The 17,396-nt window shown below is 56.8% G+C and overlaps 7 protein-coding genes across 7 annotated transcripts; 3 read left to right on the top strand and 4 right to left on the bottom strand.

Moving 5' to 3' along the window:
• Positions 1-701: 701 nt before the first annotated feature.
• On the top strand, positions 702-1,052 carry MAM_01587 (uncharacterized protein; the record flags this gene model as incomplete). Its single annotated transcript, XM_040820386.1, has 1 exon — positions 702-1,052. One exon carries the CDS (start codon positions 702-704, stop codon positions 1,050-1,052), a length of 351 nt encoding a protein of 116 aa, XP_040681874.1.
• A 226-nt stretch (positions 1,053-1,278) lies between these two features.
• MAM_01586 (uncharacterized protein) lies at positions 1,279-1,953 on the top strand (the record flags this gene model as incomplete). Its single annotated transcript, XM_040820385.1, has 1 exon — positions 1,279-1,953. One exon carries the CDS (start codon positions 1,279-1,281, stop codon positions 1,951-1,953), a length of 675 nt encoding a protein of 224 aa, XP_040681873.1.
• Positions 1,954-2,035: 82 nt separating this feature from the next.
• Positions 2,036-4,097, bottom strand: MAM_01585 (DUF1941 family protein; the record flags this gene model as incomplete). The annotated part of the gene is made up of 3 exons (XM_040820384.1): positions 2,036-3,262; positions 3,390-3,645; positions 3,703-4,097. 3 exons carry the CDS (start codon positions 4,095-4,097, stop codon positions 2,036-2,038), a joined length of 1,878 nt encoding a protein of 625 aa, XP_040681872.1.
• Positions 4,098-4,560: 463 nt separating this feature from the next.
• Positions 4,561-7,583, top strand: MAM_01584 (Chloride channel, voltage gated; the record flags this gene model as incomplete). The annotated part of the gene is made up of 5 exons (XM_040820383.1): positions 4,561-5,403; positions 5,490-5,642; positions 5,702-5,749; positions 6,030-6,215; positions 6,285-7,583. 5 exons carry the CDS (start codon positions 4,561-4,563, stop codon positions 7,581-7,583), a joined length of 2,529 nt encoding a protein of 842 aa, XP_040681871.1.
• A 228-nt stretch (positions 7,584-7,811) lies between these two features.
• MAM_01583 (DNA ligase (Polydeoxyribonucleotide synthase [ATP])) lies at positions 7,812-10,747 on the bottom strand (the record flags this gene model as incomplete). The annotated part of the gene is made up of 5 exons (XM_040820382.1): positions 7,812-8,348; positions 8,476-9,178; positions 9,231-10,380; positions 10,454-10,581; positions 10,689-10,747. 5 exons carry the CDS (start codon positions 10,745-10,747, stop codon positions 7,812-7,814), a joined length of 2,577 nt encoding a protein of 858 aa, XP_040681870.1.
• Positions 10,748-11,640: 893 nt separating this feature from the next.
• Positions 11,641-13,411, bottom strand: MAM_01582 (pyruvate dehydrogenase E1 component alpha subunit; the record flags this gene model as incomplete). Its single annotated transcript, XM_040820381.1, has 4 exons — positions 11,641-12,146; positions 12,275-12,729; positions 12,802-12,935; positions 13,070-13,411. 4 exons carry the CDS (start codon positions 13,409-13,411, stop codon positions 11,641-11,643), a joined length of 1,437 nt encoding a protein of 478 aa, XP_040681869.1.
• Positions 13,412-14,144: 733 nt separating this feature from the next.
• On the bottom strand, positions 14,145-16,446 carry MAM_01581 (WD domain and F-box domain containing protein; the record flags this gene model as incomplete). Its single annotated transcript, XM_040820380.1, has 5 exons — positions 14,145-14,390; positions 14,452-14,800; positions 14,856-15,218; positions 15,276-15,883; positions 15,976-16,446. The coding sequence occupies 5 exons, from the start codon at positions 16,444-16,446 to the stop codon at positions 14,145-14,147; spliced, it is 2,037 nt and encodes a 678-aa protein (XP_040681868.1).
• Between the last annotated feature and the right edge of the window lie 950 nt (positions 16,447-17,396).

The following is a 17,396-nucleotide window of genomic DNA, read 5'->3' as shown; positions in this document are numbered from 1 at the left end:
GCAGTTGTTCTATACCCAAGGTGGTTTCGGGATCCGCCGACTTGTGCTCACAACCGTCCAGTGCCGTAATCCATCGCCGTGGTACGACGATATTAACATGTCCGAGACCGTCTCTTGTTTTCTCTGCTGTTGTCCTTTGACGGCCATCCGCGCCATTCCTTCTTCTTCTCTCGAGTACGTTTACAGACGCAGACTTTTGCGATTGGACTCTGACATCAATGATAACCAGTGACGTCAAGGAGGAGAAGGGATCATAGAATGACTGTCCCTGGAATGGACCAGTTTTGTTCCTTCTTTGAATTCTTCAATATACTCACTCTGGTTACATTGAAGAATTCGACAGGATAGGACTTTACAATGACCATCTCGAGCGTATGGGAGATGGTGACAAGGAGCCCTTTTTCCTGGAAACCCGCTCATCCGTGGCTTTTATTCTTTTGGTAGTGTCAGCTGTGCGTGTCGCCGGTACGGTGGCAGAGGCTGCTGTGCTGGCCTTTGTCCGAAAGTCATTCCGTTGGGGTTCCGTTGGAGCAGGGCTTATATTTCTTCCGCTCGTCGCCCCTACCTGTCTTGGCCCTGTCGCGGGATGCTTGTGCGACCGGTTCGGTCCTCGTTGGCTGTCTGCATTCGGACTCATCCTGTACACCCCGTTCCTGGTGTGCCTTCGGTTCGTGACAGGGGATACAACGGCGCGTGTAGTCATGTTGTGTGGTCTCCTGGCTGGCGGAATCGGCTTTGCCTTCACATTCGGCCCCGTCACGGCCGAAATTACATTTGCCACGGAAGAGCGGTACGCGGACCGGGGAGCAAAACCCATTGCTCTGGACCATGTATTGTACAACATTGCTTACGCAGCAGAGGTCATGACCGGGCCTCTGCTGGGCGGATTCGTCAGCCAGAGTGCAGGATTCGCGACCATGGGATGGAGTTTGGCAATCATCTCGGCCGTCACGTCAGTCTTGTGCGCGACCTTGATTGGAGGGCCGCCCTTGTGGAAGAAGCGCCGCCGGCGTGCTGCGCATCAAGTCACTCTGGCCATCATGGGCCGGTAGGAGCCAGTCCTCGGACATGATGATGAATGAAAATGTTGGATTCCACGGTGACGTGTGTGTGTAACAAGTAGTAAGGCGGATAAAGTGCCAGAAATCGGACGCCCGCCCTGCTGACTACTCCGTGCGCTCGGTGAGAAAGAAACAGGCAGCCGGCCCACTTGAGCTCGGAGGACTCCAACCTCGACCTTTGACCCGACGTCCGGGTCATGAACCCATCCAGCCCGCCATGTCCTCGAGCCAAGATGACATCGACCAGCTCCTGGAGCGCTATCTCGCCTTGCTGGACGAGTACTCGAAGCTGCGCAAAGAGCTCTCCCAGCTGCAGGCGGACGTGTACCACGACATCGCCCGGGCCAACTTCTCCGGCGAACGCGGCCTGAGATATGGCCAGGACCAGTACGACGAGAGAATGAGAGCGAGTCGGCGGGTTGGCATTGCCGTTACTGAAAATGGGCTCCCCGGGTTCACTGTGACGACGACGACTTGTAAAGAGCCTCCCCCCATTGCAGAAACGGGACGCGGCGTGCAAGAGAAGCAGGCTGCTGAGAATGCCTACGGCGCGGCTGACAATGACGAGCCGGTCGAGTCGCCGGATGCAGAGGGAGCAGAGGAAGCAAAAGATGAGCGAGGACAGGCCGGCGGCACCAAGATTGACGATCCCCTCCGGTGGTTTGGCATTCTCACGCCCATGCCGCTGCGGGCTGCTCAGCGCCATGCCATCAGGGCCGTCGAGGACGTCGTCCCACGCCTGGCGTCTGTCAATGCGGAAATGCGCCATGTTGAGGTTGAAGTGAGGAGAGCGCGGAAGAGGAGGGCCAAAGCGGAGGCTGCACGCGGCAAGGCCAGGGACCGGGAGGCGTCGACTACGCTGGGCCGAGATGGACATGTCAGGGCTGCCTGACACAGCCTACACGTACAAACTAGCTCACGACACGGACGCGGGTGGCCTCTTTTTGCCCCCGAAAATATATGACTTGAGCCTTCTAGTAGGTCCGCAGCGGCAGCGCCACCGTCACCCCGTTCAACGTATCTACAACGTCTTCCATGGCCTCTGCCAACCCGCCGTCCTTGCTGGCCTCGCGCTTCAGCTGAGCGGCCATGTTCTGAATCGCAGCAATCGACTGCTTGTATCGGTTGCGCATGCCGTCGCCAGCGCCAACCAACAAAGTACAGCATAGTTGCAAAACGGCGACCTGCAACTCCCGTGCCTGTGGCGGTATGTCCTGCCAGGGGACGTCCCATGCTGCCGCGACGGTGACGAGATCCATCCATTCCTCTGATGTACCCGAGGACTCGTCTTCGGCCACGGATAGTAAAACCCGCACAATTTCAACGCCCCTCGAAGCGTTTACATTTACGACCCCGTCAGAGCCGTGAATAAGACTCGCGAGATCTTTGCTCAGGATCTTCCACCCGTCGTTGTGGAGGAACACCTGTCGCCCCTGCGGGAGGGTGACCAAGGCTTCCATTCCGACCAGTATGGCCTCTCGGAAGTCTAGTTTCTCTGAAGAGCTGCTTTGGTAAAGCTCCATCAGCATGTCAATCAGACCGGTTGCTTCCTTTCGAAGCATCTCGTTCTCGTCTTCCCTGAGCCAGAGCGCCAGCGCCCTCACGGCCGACAGGATCAACGGATCCTCGTCGGCTGTGTTCACCATGGAGTCCCAAGCCAATGTACGATGCGAGCCAGACACCGTTTCGGCAGTGGAGGCTCTCGCATCGGGGTGCAGGCCCATTGCACCGGCAAATGTGGCGTCCCACCTGTCGCGGAGGTACTCCATCGCCAGGGACATGGTTTCCGAAATGCCCTTGCGCAACCTCAACAGATTGTCCGGGGACATGATAAGCGTGTCTAGGGACTCGTCTTGGAGACAGCGGACAAGATGGCCGATGAAGATGGAAATCACGTCAAAGGCGGACGCCAGTCGACGGGAGAGTCTGGCATACTCGGGACTGTTTAGTTGTCCGAGAAGCGTCGGCGCACATGACCGGATGTCAATGAGCATGAGATTGACCAGAAGGTACCCGAAGGGCTTGTCGCCCGTCGGGTCTTCGGTGAACAGCAGCTGTGGTGCTGATTGTGGGTAGGCCTGGAGAAGGGAGGCAGCGGCGTTGGTGTAGGCTGATCTGGCGGCTGCGTTGGGACGACTGGTGACGAGGGTTTGGATGAAGCCGACGACTGTTTTTAGCCACGCGGGCTCAACGGGAAGGACCTGCCACGGTCGTTAGATTTGTCTTCTGGAGAGCAGGTTCGGGAGAGAGAGCGGGAGAGAGAGAGTGGTGGCGTGCAGTTGGGTCTGCCTGTCTGAGAAATGTGCCCAGGAACTCGAGCAGGGTGACGGCGTCGGTTCCCGAGAAGGAAGAGACCAGAGATTGGACGGTATCGACAACCTGACTGATCAGGACGTGCTTCTCCACAACGCCGGCCATGCCATTCAGCCACGCAAAGCAAAAGATGTCCATGACAATGGCGTGCGTAGGGGCGATCTCGCTCAGGGCGCTGACGTCACCGACTTGGATGAATGCCTTTGCGCCCTCTGGCGTGCTGACCAGAGTGTGAAGCAGTTGCAGCAGCATTGCGGTAGTCTCGGCGGAACTGCAGACTGTCAGCAAGGCTTTGCGGGCTTCCGGATGTGTCCATCTCACGAGATACCTGTATAATACAGCTCCCACCAGTCCAGGTACTCTCTGCGTGAATTTGTCGTCGCCCCTCGCCGACGCGGGCAGCAGGGCGGCAAAGGTGTGCATGACGGACACGGCAAGGTCCAGCATCTCCTTGGTGTTTTCTCCAGAGACCTTGGAGCCTGTCTTTATGAGCCGGCCCAGGAACCTGGGGGATATGCTGTCCCACAGGGTCTCGACGACCTGTTCATCTTGCCGCAGGTCGGGGGTGTTGTCGAGGACGGACTTGAGCAGAGCCAGGCCGACGAAGCGCTGGGTGTCATCCTTGGACTTGAGAAACGTCTGTATTTGGGAGACTGTGGCGTTTGGGGAGTCTGGGGAGACGTCCTGTGAGGATTGGCTGGGCTGGGCGGCTGGTTGGTCCATGTTGGTTTGGTTTGATGAGGTTGCGCGACGCAGGAGGTTTCCGTTCGAGAGCCAGACACGATGTGCTGCAGGTGAATTTTCGACAAGTGGAGGAGAGGACAGCTAGGTGGCGTCGTTTGTATTCATAGTCTCGCCGGGGCGACGAGTCGCCTTTGAACTGTCGAGCAAATTGATAATAAGTTACTGCGTTTGTGCTCGAGGTTTGATGGAACCATGGCCATGGCGGGCGTGGCGACGGCTGATGGGTGAAAACTGACGACGTGACACATCGGCCAATCAGCGCAGCGAACTTGAGCGGCTTGACGGCTTCCGCCGAGGGGCAGTGAATGACCGCTGTAGAGCCGCCGCTAGCGTCCAGATGTCAGCAGCTGTTCCAGGGCCCGCAGTGCGACTCTCAACTTGCTCAACATTCATCGGTCCCAGCTTCAACCCACGGCCGTTGCAAGATGGGATGGGGCGCATCATGTCTGGAGCCGCCCAGCACCATCAGTTTGCATCCGCCTCTGCCTCCGCCTCTGCCTCATCCTCGTCCCGTTCGCCCCCGAACGCGCGCACGCCGCCGTCCACCGACGACCGCGACCTCCTCGACCACGACCACGAGAACAACCACGGGAGTGACCACGATACTGCCGCCCAGGGCCACGCCCTCGACCCTGGCCCTCTTGGCCAAGACTTGAGCGCCCCATTGTCCTTCAAGCGCAGGTCCAAGCAGCCTGCGCCGGCTGGCCCATCACGCTTCTTCTCGTCCCTCGCAGGCTCGCCCTCGGCCCCTCGACCAGACGCCTCGTCTCCTCAGCGGCACCAGCGCGGTGGAAACATTTCCGTCACCACAGCTTCACCGCCGAGAGCCGGCTCCAAAGATGGAGGGTCCCACGACTGGTACGCCGAAGGCCCCGGCCGACGAGTCGCCTACGAGGACATGACGGCCATTGACTGGATCTTCGAGTACACCAAAGAACGGCAGCGAATGCGTGTGCTGTCGTCCAACGCCAGCGGAATCACGGGCTGCCTCCAGCACCTCGTTGACGCCAGTCAAGTCTGGCTCGTACTGGTCCTGACCGGTCTGCTCGTCGGCGCAGTTGCCGCGGGAATCAACGTATCGAGCGACTGGCTTGGAGACCTGAAGCTGGGCTTCTGTTCCAGCGGCCCCGAGCGCGGCCGTTTCTATCTCAACAAGAACTTTTGCTGTTACGGCTATGATCAAGGCTCCAAGTGTGCTGGATGGAAGAATTGGAGCGAGGCTCTCGGTGTGCGTGCTGCCGGGGGAAGATGGGTTGTGGAGTACATTTTCTATCTCCTCTTTTCTGTAAGCACCTTGACACATCTTTCGTCATGTAGTTGTTGTTGTTGTCGTCTTGTCTCTTTCCTTGCATCGGCTTACCAAACTACCAGACAACACTAGCATATTGTGCTGCGCTTCTCGTGCAGGAATACGCCATGTATGCCAAGCATAGCGGTATCCCCGAGCTCAAGACAGTCCTGGGTGGCTTTGTCATGAGAAGATTCCTGGGAACTTGGACGTTGATCACGAAATCCATTGGTCTGGTACGCGTTCTTCGTTTGTACCCGTGCGAGCTGCGCACTGATGGATTTTCTACTCGCAGGTTCTTGCTGTATCGTCTGGCATGTGGCTCGGAAAGGAGGGACCTCTGGTACACGTCGCTTGCTGTTGCGCCAACTTGTTCATCAAGCTGTTCGCCAACATCAGAGAAAATGAAGGCAAGACTCGCTCACGTCGAACCGCACTCGCGTTCCGGTCTGACAAGAATCAGCTCGCAAACGAGAGCTTCTCTCGGCAGCTGCCGCGTCTGGCATCTCCGTGGCCTTTGGCTCACCTATCGGGGGGGTCTTGTTTAGTCTCGAGGTGAATCTCGCTCCCCTCTCCTCGCCATGTCCAGGTCTCAATACGCCCGGTGTTGACGTGGTTGGCAGCAACTCTCGTACTACTTTCCGGACAAGACCATGTGGCAGAGCTTTGTATGTGCCATGACCGCGGCTGTCTGTTTGCAGGCCTTTGATCCGTTCCGGTCGGGCAAGCTCGTCCTGTATCAGACCAAGTACAGCGTGGATTGGCACGGCTTTGAAATCGTCCCTTACGCCATTCTGGGCGTCTTTGGAGTACATCTCCCTCCCTCCCTCCCTCTTCCTCCCCATTCAGCATCGAAATCTTGAGCTGACCATCAACAGGGCGTCTACGGGGGTCTATTCATTCGCACCAACATGGCCGTTGCGCGTTGGAGGAAGACGCAGAGCTGGCTTCCTGGGCCGGTTTTTCAAGTCCTTGCTGTGGCCCTCCTCACAGCTCTCATCAACTATCCCAATTTTTACATGAAAGTCCAGTCTACAGAACTCGTCTCGAGCTTGTTCTCCGAGTGCTCCCGTGTCCTTGACGACCCCATCGGCCTTTGTAGGACGGGCACAGCGTCGGCAGGGACCGTCGTGCTGCTCATTTTTGCTGCGGTATTGGGCTTCTTTCTCGCGAGCATCACCTTTGGCCTCCAAATCCCCGCCGGCATCATCCTTCCATCCATGGCAATTGGCGCACTGACCGGCCGCGCCGTGGGCATCGTCATGGAGATGTGGGCTCACAACCACCCCGAGTTCTTCGTCTTCGCCTCCTGCGCACCAGACCTCCCCTGCATCACCCCGGGAACCTACGCCATCATCGGCGCATCTGCCGCCCTGGCCGGCGTGACTCGAATGACCGTCTCCATTGTCGTCATCATGTTTGAGCTCACCGGCGCCCTGACCTACGTCCTGCCCATCATGGTAGCCGTCATGACGTCCAAATGGGTGGGCGACGCCTTCTCTCGCCGCGGCATCTACGAGTCGTGGATCCATTTCAACGAGTATCCGCTCCTGGACAACTCCGAAGAAATGACCATCCCCGACATCCCCGCATCCCAGATCATGACCCGGATCGAGGATCTGAACGTCCTCACCGCCACCGGCCACACAATCGCCTCCCTCAACACCATCCTCCGGGCGCACGCCCACCGCGGGTTCCCCGTCATCTCGGACCCCCGCGAGGCCATCCTGCTGGGATACATTTCTCGCGCAGAGCTGAGCTACAACATCCGCACTGCGACGCAGGCGCCGCGTTCCTTGCCCGCGGAGACGGAAGTCTTCTTTTCGCACCAGCCGCTCGCCGACCCCCGCACGACACTTGATCTTCGTCCGTGGATGGACCAGACCCCCCTGACGCTTCCGTCCCGCACGAACCTGCATCTTGCGGTGACGTACTTTCAGAAGCTCGGTCTTCGGTACGTGCTCTTTGCTGATCGGGGGGTCCTGCAGGGTATTCTCACCAAAAAGGACGTCTGGTACGTCCTCAACGGGGCAGACGAGACGAGGAGGACGGGGACCGCGCCGGCAGGGAACACACGGGCCGGCGGTCCGGGCGGCATCCAACGTGCGCAGGAGAGCGGCGAGGACCACGGGTTGCTGAGGGTCGAGGACGCAGATGATGCGGCGAGTATATTGTAGCCTCTTGATCGGCCGTGTATCATGCAACGACTAGACGTACACATTTACACCACCTGCTTGACATTACACCGAGCCCTCGCCTCTAGTCATCTCATAACGTAGCCGTGTGAGCCACGACGCCTTGTACGAAATACATGTCAAGTTGCGGTGGCGGACTTGGAAAACGCCAGCTGCCACGTCAAGACGTCCGTCAGTGGCCGCCCAGCCCACGCGAACCCCTGAATCCCCTCAGTACTCAAAGTCATCGTCCACAGAGGGACCCTTGTTCTTGGCCACGCTCTCCTGCTTCCTGTACATCTCGGCAACCTGCCTGCTGCTCGTCGCCTCGTCGGGCTTCTTGTCGTCGCGGATCTTGATGAAGCGCGGGAACCGCAGGCTGATGCCCTTGTCGCCCGCCGGGTCGACGCCCTCCTTGCAGCCAGCCTTGTAGCGCGGGCTGAGGGTCAGGTCGGCCGTCTTGACCTCCCACACGTAGCGGGGCTCGAACCACACGTCGGGCTGGTGCTGGCCGCCCGCCGAGTGCGAGTAGAACGGCTTGGGGCGGTCAATGACGATTTCGGACAGCTGCGCGTGCAGGTCCTCGAGGACCTGCTCCGAGAAGCCGGTGCCGATGTTGCACACCGTCTCGTACGTGTCGTCGGCGGGGCTGTAGCAGGCGAGGAGGAACGCGCCGTAGACCGACGTCCGCTTCCCCCGGCCGTGGTACGCGCCCAGGACGACGAGGTCCAGCGAGTCGCCCACGCCAGCGAGGTAGTCTTTCTTTATCTGGGCGGGCTGTCAGCAGGGGGGGCGTCCGTCGTCTTCGGGGCGGCAGGGGGGCTCGTGCCTTGAGCCAGTTTCGACTGCGCTTGCTGGGCTCGTACCCGCTCTCGGTCCCATCCAGCATCTTGACCATCAGGCCTTCGCAGGATGCCCGGACGCTCTCGTCCAGGAAGAGCTGGATCTCGTCGAGTTCCTGGCCGTCCATGTAGGTGGCGAAGGCGAACTCGCCCTCGACCGGCGCAAAGGACTGCTGCAGCAGCTCTCGCCGCTCGCGCAGCGGCCTCTCGACGACGGGGAGGCCGTTCAGATACAACAAGTCAAAGGCGAAGACGCATACTTTGACCTTGACGTCCTCCAGCTTGACGTCCTTCTTCTTTCGCGTCATGAGCTGCTGGAACGGGAGCACCTTCTTCTCCGCGACGTCCCAGGCCACCGTCTCGCAATCCAACACAAAGCTTTTGGTGTCGTTCTTGACCCAGGTGCCAAGTTTGGCGAGAATGTCGGGATACTTCTTGGACAAGTCTTCCGAGTTCCTGGAGAAGATGCTGGCGACGCCGCCGGCTGCTGCTTTGGCGGCTCCCGCGGTTGCCTGGCTCAACTGCTGCTCCGAGTCCTTGGCGACGTAGTGAATCTGGGCTCGCTCACCGTCGTACTTGTATTCGCAAGTGAACTTTTGGCCCTCGAATCGATCCAGGACTTCGGTGATGGCCTTTGTGGGCTTGGCCAACATGGGTTTCAGGGGCACGCCGGGACGCAGCTTGCAGCACTCTCTCAGCTTCATGATTCCGTGCGACAGAACTGCTGGGATGATGGCGTCGTAGCTGGGCAGCTCGCTATTCGCGGTTTAGCACCCGGCAAAGGTCGTCCGTCGTCGCCTTTACATACCTGTAGACCGTCTTGAGGATGGATTCTCCATTCTCCATGTCGGTGGTGCTGGGGATCTTGCCCTTCACTTCAGCCTCGTGGCAAACGATGGCCTGGGCAAGGGAGACCAGCACAGTTCTTTCAGCCAGACCCAACCTCAGCTTGCCCTCCAAGAATCTGATGATATACTTGGCTTCACTCGGGCCGCCCTTGTCCTTGGTGATGTCTGCCTTGACAGTGGAGCGGGCATCAGCAGCAGACAGAAGCTTCTTGATGCCGTCGACCTTTCGGCCCTGAGCACCGTTGCCGGTCACAGTCGCAATGTTCATCAGACCCTGGTGCACGCCTCTCACCGTGAGCGGCTTGGGCTTGAACATGGTCGGCTGGGTAGATCTGCTCTTGACTGCCACGAGACCCAAGTCACCAATCTCCTTTTGATCCGCCTTGATGACCTGCAAGCTTCGCCCCGTCGTCTCGCCAATAGCCTTCATGATGAGAGACTCGCCAATGCCAAGCTCGATACCCGCATAGTCAGGCGCAAGCTTATTGATCATGAGGAGGACGGTAGGGAGCAAGTCGTCCGGGGTGAGCCGCATAACTTGCCGGAGAAACAGGGAGCAATGCCCCATAATGACCAGCCGCTTCGTCGTCATCTCAATCAGCGAGAACGTCTGGCACAACGCTGCATACGGGACAGGGCTACCCGGTTCCCAGTCAGGATAAGGGTGCTGAGCAGCCTTGGACTGGAGTTGTGTCTGCGCCTTTTCCCTCGCCTTTGCAGCAACTCCTGGCTTCTCCTCAACGTCTGCATCCTCTTGGGCCTCCGAGCCGGATTCCGAAGCCGCCTCATCCTTGAATTCATCATCTGACGCCTTGATAGGCTTGCCATCTGAATCAGGGCTCTGGCTCTTCTTCTTTTCCTTTTTGTTCATGTTTACATCTTTGACATGTCCCTCTTCCTCCTTGGAAGTCTCCTCGACAGACTGCTTGATCGTGTCATGCTCCGAACGGTGTTCCTCTTTCTTGGTCCTCGACTGGGCAGGTTCGTCATCCTCATCTTCAATCTTGACTCTACTTCTCCTCGCTCGCTTGACCACAGGTCCATCGTCCTCGTCGTCCTCGGCTTCCACAGCACCATTCCGACCCGGCACATGGGCTCGCTTCTTGGAATCTAAACAAACCGAGTCAACGATGCTCTCGTCCATAGCGCCGCATTTGGACTCGCAGTTCACAAAGAGACTCACCGTGACCAAAATCTCTATTCTCCTTTGCACCCGCGTCCTTGGCAGCCCCCTCCACGGCACGGGCTTTCGTTCCAAATGCAAGCTTCGTCTGCTGTTGCGGCGGCGGGTCCTTGGCACCAAAGAACTTCCTACAATCGGCGAAACACGATCCCGTTAGTGTTTCGGTATTTGTATGCAGGGACTTCCCAGAACAAGGCCTTTGGCGCCTCCAAGCTTTCAACACCAATTCACGCACCCCAGAGTGCTCTGAGCACCCTTCACGTACCCCAAGGTCGCCTGCTTCGGCGGCGCCATGATACGCCGTCTCTGAGGTGCGAATGGTACCAGAGACCGGCGCAAGATGCTTCCCAGGCTCTTTCGAGCGGCTACCATGAGACGAGGTGTCGAGGATGGATGGTCAAACTGAATGTCAAACTAAATGAGAAACCAGGAAAGTTCGGCAGGCGGCGTCGTGGATGAAGCCAATGATGAAGTTGCCATGACGCGCTCCGGCGCGTTAATTGGCTTCGCGACCCAGAAGCTCAAGGCACGTCGCGAGGCGGAGTCACGTGTCACGGCGCGCTTGTCAACGCCTGCCTGAGCTGAGGCCCGCTTGACAACTCTCCAGGCGCCGAGGTACCTGGTACGTTGCCTTGCCTTGAAAACTGTAGGGACCTGCGTACGCGCGCCCTTGCTTCTGAGCACAGCAGAGCTATGGCGAGACCGGTGAAAACTGTCATGAAATAATAAAAACTGTCATGTGCTGGTAGACAACTAGTGAGCTGTTTTGAGACCCATGACATACCTACCTAACTTACTTGGTCAAGCCGAGGACAGCTACAGAGTTAACCCCCGGGCTCCAAAGTAACTTGGCGAGTAGGTACTGGGTACTTTAGTTGTCATTAGGTCACCCTTGAGCCTTTGCTTGTAATCACTCAGATTTGTTCAACTAGAAAACAGACTTCCTCATGCCTCGTCTTAATGTATATCCAATTCACTCTGCTGTCTATTCAATTGGAGTTGCAAAGAATACAAGGCTTGTTTTCGAGCTCTCCACCCCTCTATCTCAAGGATTATAGTACAAAAGGCGAAAAGTCCCAAGAGCAGTCATAGATGGGCTGTTTATCACCGCCACTACTCCGTGCTTAGGTGTCAATTTCTCATAGGTCCCGTGTCAAGACACAAAATAAAACTTATGCAGGGCGCGTTTAAAAGTAGTAGTTTTCGTCAGGGGTACGGCCACGGACGTACTGGGGCTCGGTTCCCCTCACGTAGATATCTTCGAACAAGATTGAAGGTTTGGGCTCCGGAACGGCCATGGCCTCGGCAATGGCGACCTCTTCGTTGACATGGCTTCGAGCCTCCTTGTCGATCTTCTTTAGCTCATCCTCGGTGGTGACCTTCCAATCTAAAATCTTCTGCTTCAGTCCGGCAATGGGGTCGTTGGTGGATCGCATGCGCTGAATCTCCTCGCGGGTACGGTAAGTAGTGCCGGGGTCGGACATGGAGTGACCTCCATATCGGTAGGTGACGTACTCGAGGACCATGGGGCCCTTATCGGCGGCAGTCCACTCCTTGCCGTACTTGACAGCAGCCTTGACAGCCAAGACGTCCATGCCGTTAACCTTGAGACCGGGGATGTACTGTCCACGCTTGTAGTAGTCGGTCAAGGCGGATGATCGAGCAGCCGAGGTACCCATACCATACTTGTTGTCTAATGTTGAAGTCAGTCAAGACGGGCATGTTGGAGAAATCACGTCAAGTCCGAGACCATTCGGGTTTGTGGAGAAGGGGGGGGGGGGCCGCGGTGGGGACAAGAGAAGGAAAGAAAAAACCACTCACTCTCGCAACCAAAGAGGGCAGGCAAGTTCCAGAGCTTGGCCATGTTGAAAGCCTCAAACACTTGGCCCTGGTTACTGGCACCGTCGCCGTATAGAATAATACTGGCGGTCTTGCTATCCCTGTACTTGTGGGCAAAGGCCAGACCAGCACCGACAGGAACCTGGGCACCGACGATACCATTCCCACCGTAAAACCCCTTGGAAAACATATGCATAGAGCCGCCCTTTCCGTAGGCGATTCCCTCACGTCGTCCAAGCAGCTCACCAATGATGGATCGGACAGTACCACCACGCATCAGGGCGAAACCGTGGCATCGATAGGCGGTGATGACGTCGTCGAGCTTGGTGATGGCGTGTTCGATACCGACGGCAACAGCCTCCTGTCCAGTAGACAAGTGGCAGAAGCCACGGATCTTCTTCTCCTTGTACAGACGGTCGGCGGCCATTTCCATCTGTCTGCAGGATCATCAGCACAATGCGGAGTCTTAACGTAAGCTCCCATTCTTGACTGGGCCTATCTAACCGTACCTGATGGTGACCATGTCGTAGTACATCTGCTTCAGCTCCTTCTTAGTCACATCAACGGTGTAGGAAGGAGGGTCCAGCTCGTAGGTCTCGAAGCTCTCATCGCTGAGGGTAACCTGAAATGGCTCGTCCTCGGACTGGATCGGCAAACTCGTCAGCGTACCAATCACCAAAATGGAGGGCAATTCGTAGCGTAGATTGCTTCGAGGCATGTTCGGCTCCAAGTAGTCCTGGCAAATACACCCGTGGCAGGCAGTACATAGGCACTTACCTGAGGGACGGAGTTGTGAAGGGACGCAGAGGCAGCGTCAGTGGTGACAGATCGCGAGGTCAGGGCGAAGGGTGCCTGGATCCTGACGTGCAGAGGCAACGCCCTTGGGACTCTGAGGGCTCTGGAGAACATGGCGCTGGCGATGTGGCGATGGCCTCTGTTCCAAGGGGAAAGTGAGACGATGATGGAGTTGGAAAGAGAAGGGCAGTCTGCACAGCCCGCCGACAGGGAGCTCTCCGAAATTTCACGGTGTTGAGCGTTGAGAGCTCTGTTGGATCGCGCTAGTCCCAGATAGTGCTCGAGTGTTATGCACGTGATGCGACATCGGGGCCACCACGCCATTTTGGTACAGCCGTTGCCGGCAATGTACGAATTACTTGCAGGGGTTCAGTTGGAGGTTCCCGCTTGACAGAGCAGAAATGCTACGAGGGACCAAATGGGTAAGGTGAGGGAACACGTCAACGTGGGAGGAGAACCGACCAGGCCTGGCAGTCAGCCTCTCTCAAGACTGACGGACGTGTTCAGACGCCGTTCCGACTACAGCTTGCTAGTCATATCTTGGAACAGCCTGGCTTCATATCATGGTATCATGGCTAATAATGACTTCATTTACCCGTAAAGTTGGCGTTTGCATGGGCCATCCCGGCCCGCTGCCTGGAGTCTCGTCTCTTGTACTACTCCGCCATCCCCATGTTCAGCTTGACCCTGTGCCCTAGAACCCAATATTTCTCCAATATCCTCATGCGTATTGTATATTGCGATATCCCCCAAAGCCACAAATGATAAAATCAAAGGTCTCGCACGATTTGAATGATGTGAAAATGCCTATTGTAAAATGCTTCCCACAAAGCCTTGCCATCCTCTATAACCTGGAGACTGTCCAGATCTAAACAAGTCAAAAGCCCGGCGGCTCTAGGCCCAAACGCGAAGGCTAAGAACTCATGCAAAATTGGTAAAACGAATAGAATAAAATTTTCGTATAACCTGGGTTCCAATTATATGTCATGCACGAATCATACAGCGCAAGCTGCTGGCATGGTGTCGTCGAGACACCCACTTGTGCTGGAGAAGGTCACTAGTCGTCATGGAAAAAGGTCTTGTTTCGGTCCTGTAATGATGCGGTAGATGGGCCTGCAGCAGGGCCGGCGTCTTGCATGTCAACATCTTGGTTCTCGCGGCTTGGACCTGCTACGACTGGGTCTCCAGCCTTGTAGTCGAGAGCCATGGCGCTCAAAGGTCTGTTGGAGTCCTCGAGAAGGCGCTGCTGAAGGGAAAGCGGGCGGTCGTAGAGCTGTTCCTCGGGTGGCGAAAACGACCAAACCTACATGGTACTGTCAGTCTTGTTCACGCCTGAAATCTACAGAGTGAAGCGTGTTGCTCACCTCCATCACAGTGCGGCCCTGTCTCAAGGCCAAGGCGACGCATTTTTCGTCTTCAAATGCAACCCTCCAGACTGCTTCTCCCTGAGCAATAAGCTCTCGGACAAGATGACCCGTTTTGAGGTCCCAAATCTTCACACGGCCATCACTTCCACCACTGACAACTCTGGTGTCGTCGAACTGTAAACTAGTCACGCTGTTGTCATGAGCTGCAAGGCGATGGATGGGACACATTCTCTCCAGTGACCAGACCCGAACGGACCCATCAGACCCTCCGGTGACAAGAGTATCTCCGCGCATTTGCAGCTGCCCAACCAGAGATGTGTGACCTTGAAGAATGGCAAGACATTCGCTAGAAAAAAGGTTAGCAGCTACTCATCGTCGCCGCTGGTCACGTGAACACATACCCAGTAGTTGGATCCCAAACTCTGACGTTGGTGTCCAAACTGCCAGTGACTACTCTTCTGCCATCAAAAGCGATGGCGTAGATCTGACTGAAGTGGCCTTGCAATGTCTGGAGGCATCGTCCTTCCGAAATGCTCCACACCCTTGCAAAGGTGTCATAGCTGCCAGACACAACGATGTCGCCCTTGATTTCTAAGCAGCGCACGCTGGACTGGTGTCCAACTAGTACGTTTCGGCACAATCCCGTCTTTATGTCCCAGATGCGAAGGGTCGTATCACGAGAGCCAGAAATTGCCGTGTTTGCATCGGCCATTTTGAGGCATCTGACCGTAGAGGTATGGCCTCGCAATGTGAGTAGGCAAGCACTACACAGTCACAGGGTTAGCGTGCTTGAGCCTTTCCGACCATCGAGTTTCACATACCCCGTCTTCAGGTCCCAGACGCGAACATCACGGTCACAACCACCACTGACCATGGTATCTTCCCATGGTACCATGGCCCAGACGCCCATCACATGCCCTTGTAGGGTGCGCTGAGAGTCCCCATTGGTATCAAATACATGAATCCTGGCATTATCCAGAGCCACAATGATATATTTTGGAGTCAGATGCAGGCTGGTAACGACGCCGCCTTCTTGAGTGACGTTTCTGTGAACACTGGTGCCGCCGGACCTCCAAGCGGCCTCCACCAAATATCGTTGTTTGAAGTGAGACTTGTACGATCGCAGTTTGGGTCGCAGCCTGTGGGTGCCGTCGTAGCTTCTAGCGCCAGAGCCACGCCCGGAAAGCGGACACGAGCCGGGGAAACTGCTGCTGGTCACCATGTCGTGATCGGCACTTGCCAGAGAATGAGCAACCGACTTCATTGGTAAGCCGGCTGAAGGGGTATTGATTTCGGATAGGCGACGGTCATAGTCGTGTTTGACGCAGAGATTCTTCCATGTCATATCGTCACTGAGAAGGTCTCGCCATCGTTTCGATACTTGCGAGGCTCGAGCCAAAACTTTGGGGTCGTCAATAAAGGACAAAATCTGTGTCAAGTTGATTAGTCAAATACCCAATTCCATGCTCTCACGACAAGCACAGTTACAAAGCGGGCACAGAGCGTCCTGTCGTGTCTTACCCTCAAGCATAATTCGTCCGGTAGGCTGGTGAAAGGGTCCTTTTTGAGAAGCGGACTGACAAACTGATGGACAAAACTCAGCTGTTGGCTGGTGCAGAGGTTGAGCAAGTCAGCCAGCACCCTCGTCCGCTGAGGACCTGAGCAATTCTTAAAATGCTGGCGAACCTTGGCGAGAAAGAAGTCCTCATCATCTGCGGCATCGCTCCAATCCGGCTGGCATTGCGCTGGGCCAGGAGATGCCGCCGGCGTGGGAGGCGGTGGTGGTGAGCCCGTCAGCTGCTGGTCAAAGTCGGTCGCCGGCGTGGGTATGCTCGGGGTCGGGGGTCCTCTGATCGGTCGAGCGTGTTGCTGTGGCAGCTTTTCTATCCTGGGGCTGCTCATGGCAGCATTCCCAGTATTGAGCGCCAACTCCTCGGTCAGGATGCTCCCCCTTCTCTCGGAGAAGCCAACGGGTCGATTATAGCCATCCATGATGGTAGACGCTGTATCCGCGTCGTGGATGAATTGATTTTTACCAGGGCCAGGAGAATCGTGAGACAGGACGAGGATGTGAGCAGATGGATGAGGATACGGCGTGCCTGGAAAGGAGCCGGATGGGAGCGTCGTGCAAAGGCGGACGGGGGGTTGTAGAGCCAAAGGACGGGCCTAGCTAAGCCTGCGAGCAGGTCATGTCAGCTCCCGACGCGGACTGGTAGCATACGAACACGCATTCGCAGAGCACGGAAAGATAGCAAGAAGGAAAGGCGGGAATGGGATGTGGTGCACGCGGGCCAGGGAGCGCGGCGATGGTGATGGAAGAAAAGGCTGGATGCCGTGCCTTTAAAGTCGGGGGTGGATGCCCGAGCGGCCAGGCCTGCAAGTTGCTTAAGTACTTACTTAATAAGTAAGTAGTACTTGAAGCAAGTTAGGTTAGGTACCTAGGTAGTTACTACTCCGTGCTAGGGAGGGGCACAGAGGAACAGGACCAGACGAGGACCCGACCCGAGGATGAATCGCTTCACGAGGGGTGTGTCAAGGCGCGCCAGGGTACGGTACGGCCCATGGCGACAGAGTCCCAGACTTACACGTAATGAAGCGCACACGTTGGCGTGAATACCGTTACCCCTTGATTTTGTCGAAATACACTGCGAAGCTGGAAATGGAAATGGCGGCCTTGAAGGACATCAACGTGATTCAGGCTCATCCAGATTCGACCGAGCAGCGGGGGCAGGGCAAGGGCGAAGACGAGGAGGAAAAGGACAAGGGAAAAACACAACTGCCCGAAGTTCAGCATGGAGCAACGTTCGGTGATGGAAGAAGAGTGGAACGTTATGCACGCTTTCGAGGCAAGGAACTGGACAAGGGCAACGCAACACACTCACTTGGACAGCCTGCAGCAAGCATTGGCCAGGGTCAAGTGTCGCGCAGGCGAATCCCTTCCT

Source organism: Metarhizium album, assembly GCF_000804445.1.
Source record: "Metarhizium album ARSEF 1941 chromosome Unknown scaffold_2, whole genome shotgun sequence".
Lineage (NCBI taxonomy): Eukaryota > Fungi > Ascomycota > Sordariomycetes > Hypocreales > Clavicipitaceae > Metarhizium > Metarhizium album.
The sequence above is the reverse complement of the archived record's forward strand: the minus strand, read 5'-3'. Positions and strand labels throughout refer to the sequence as shown.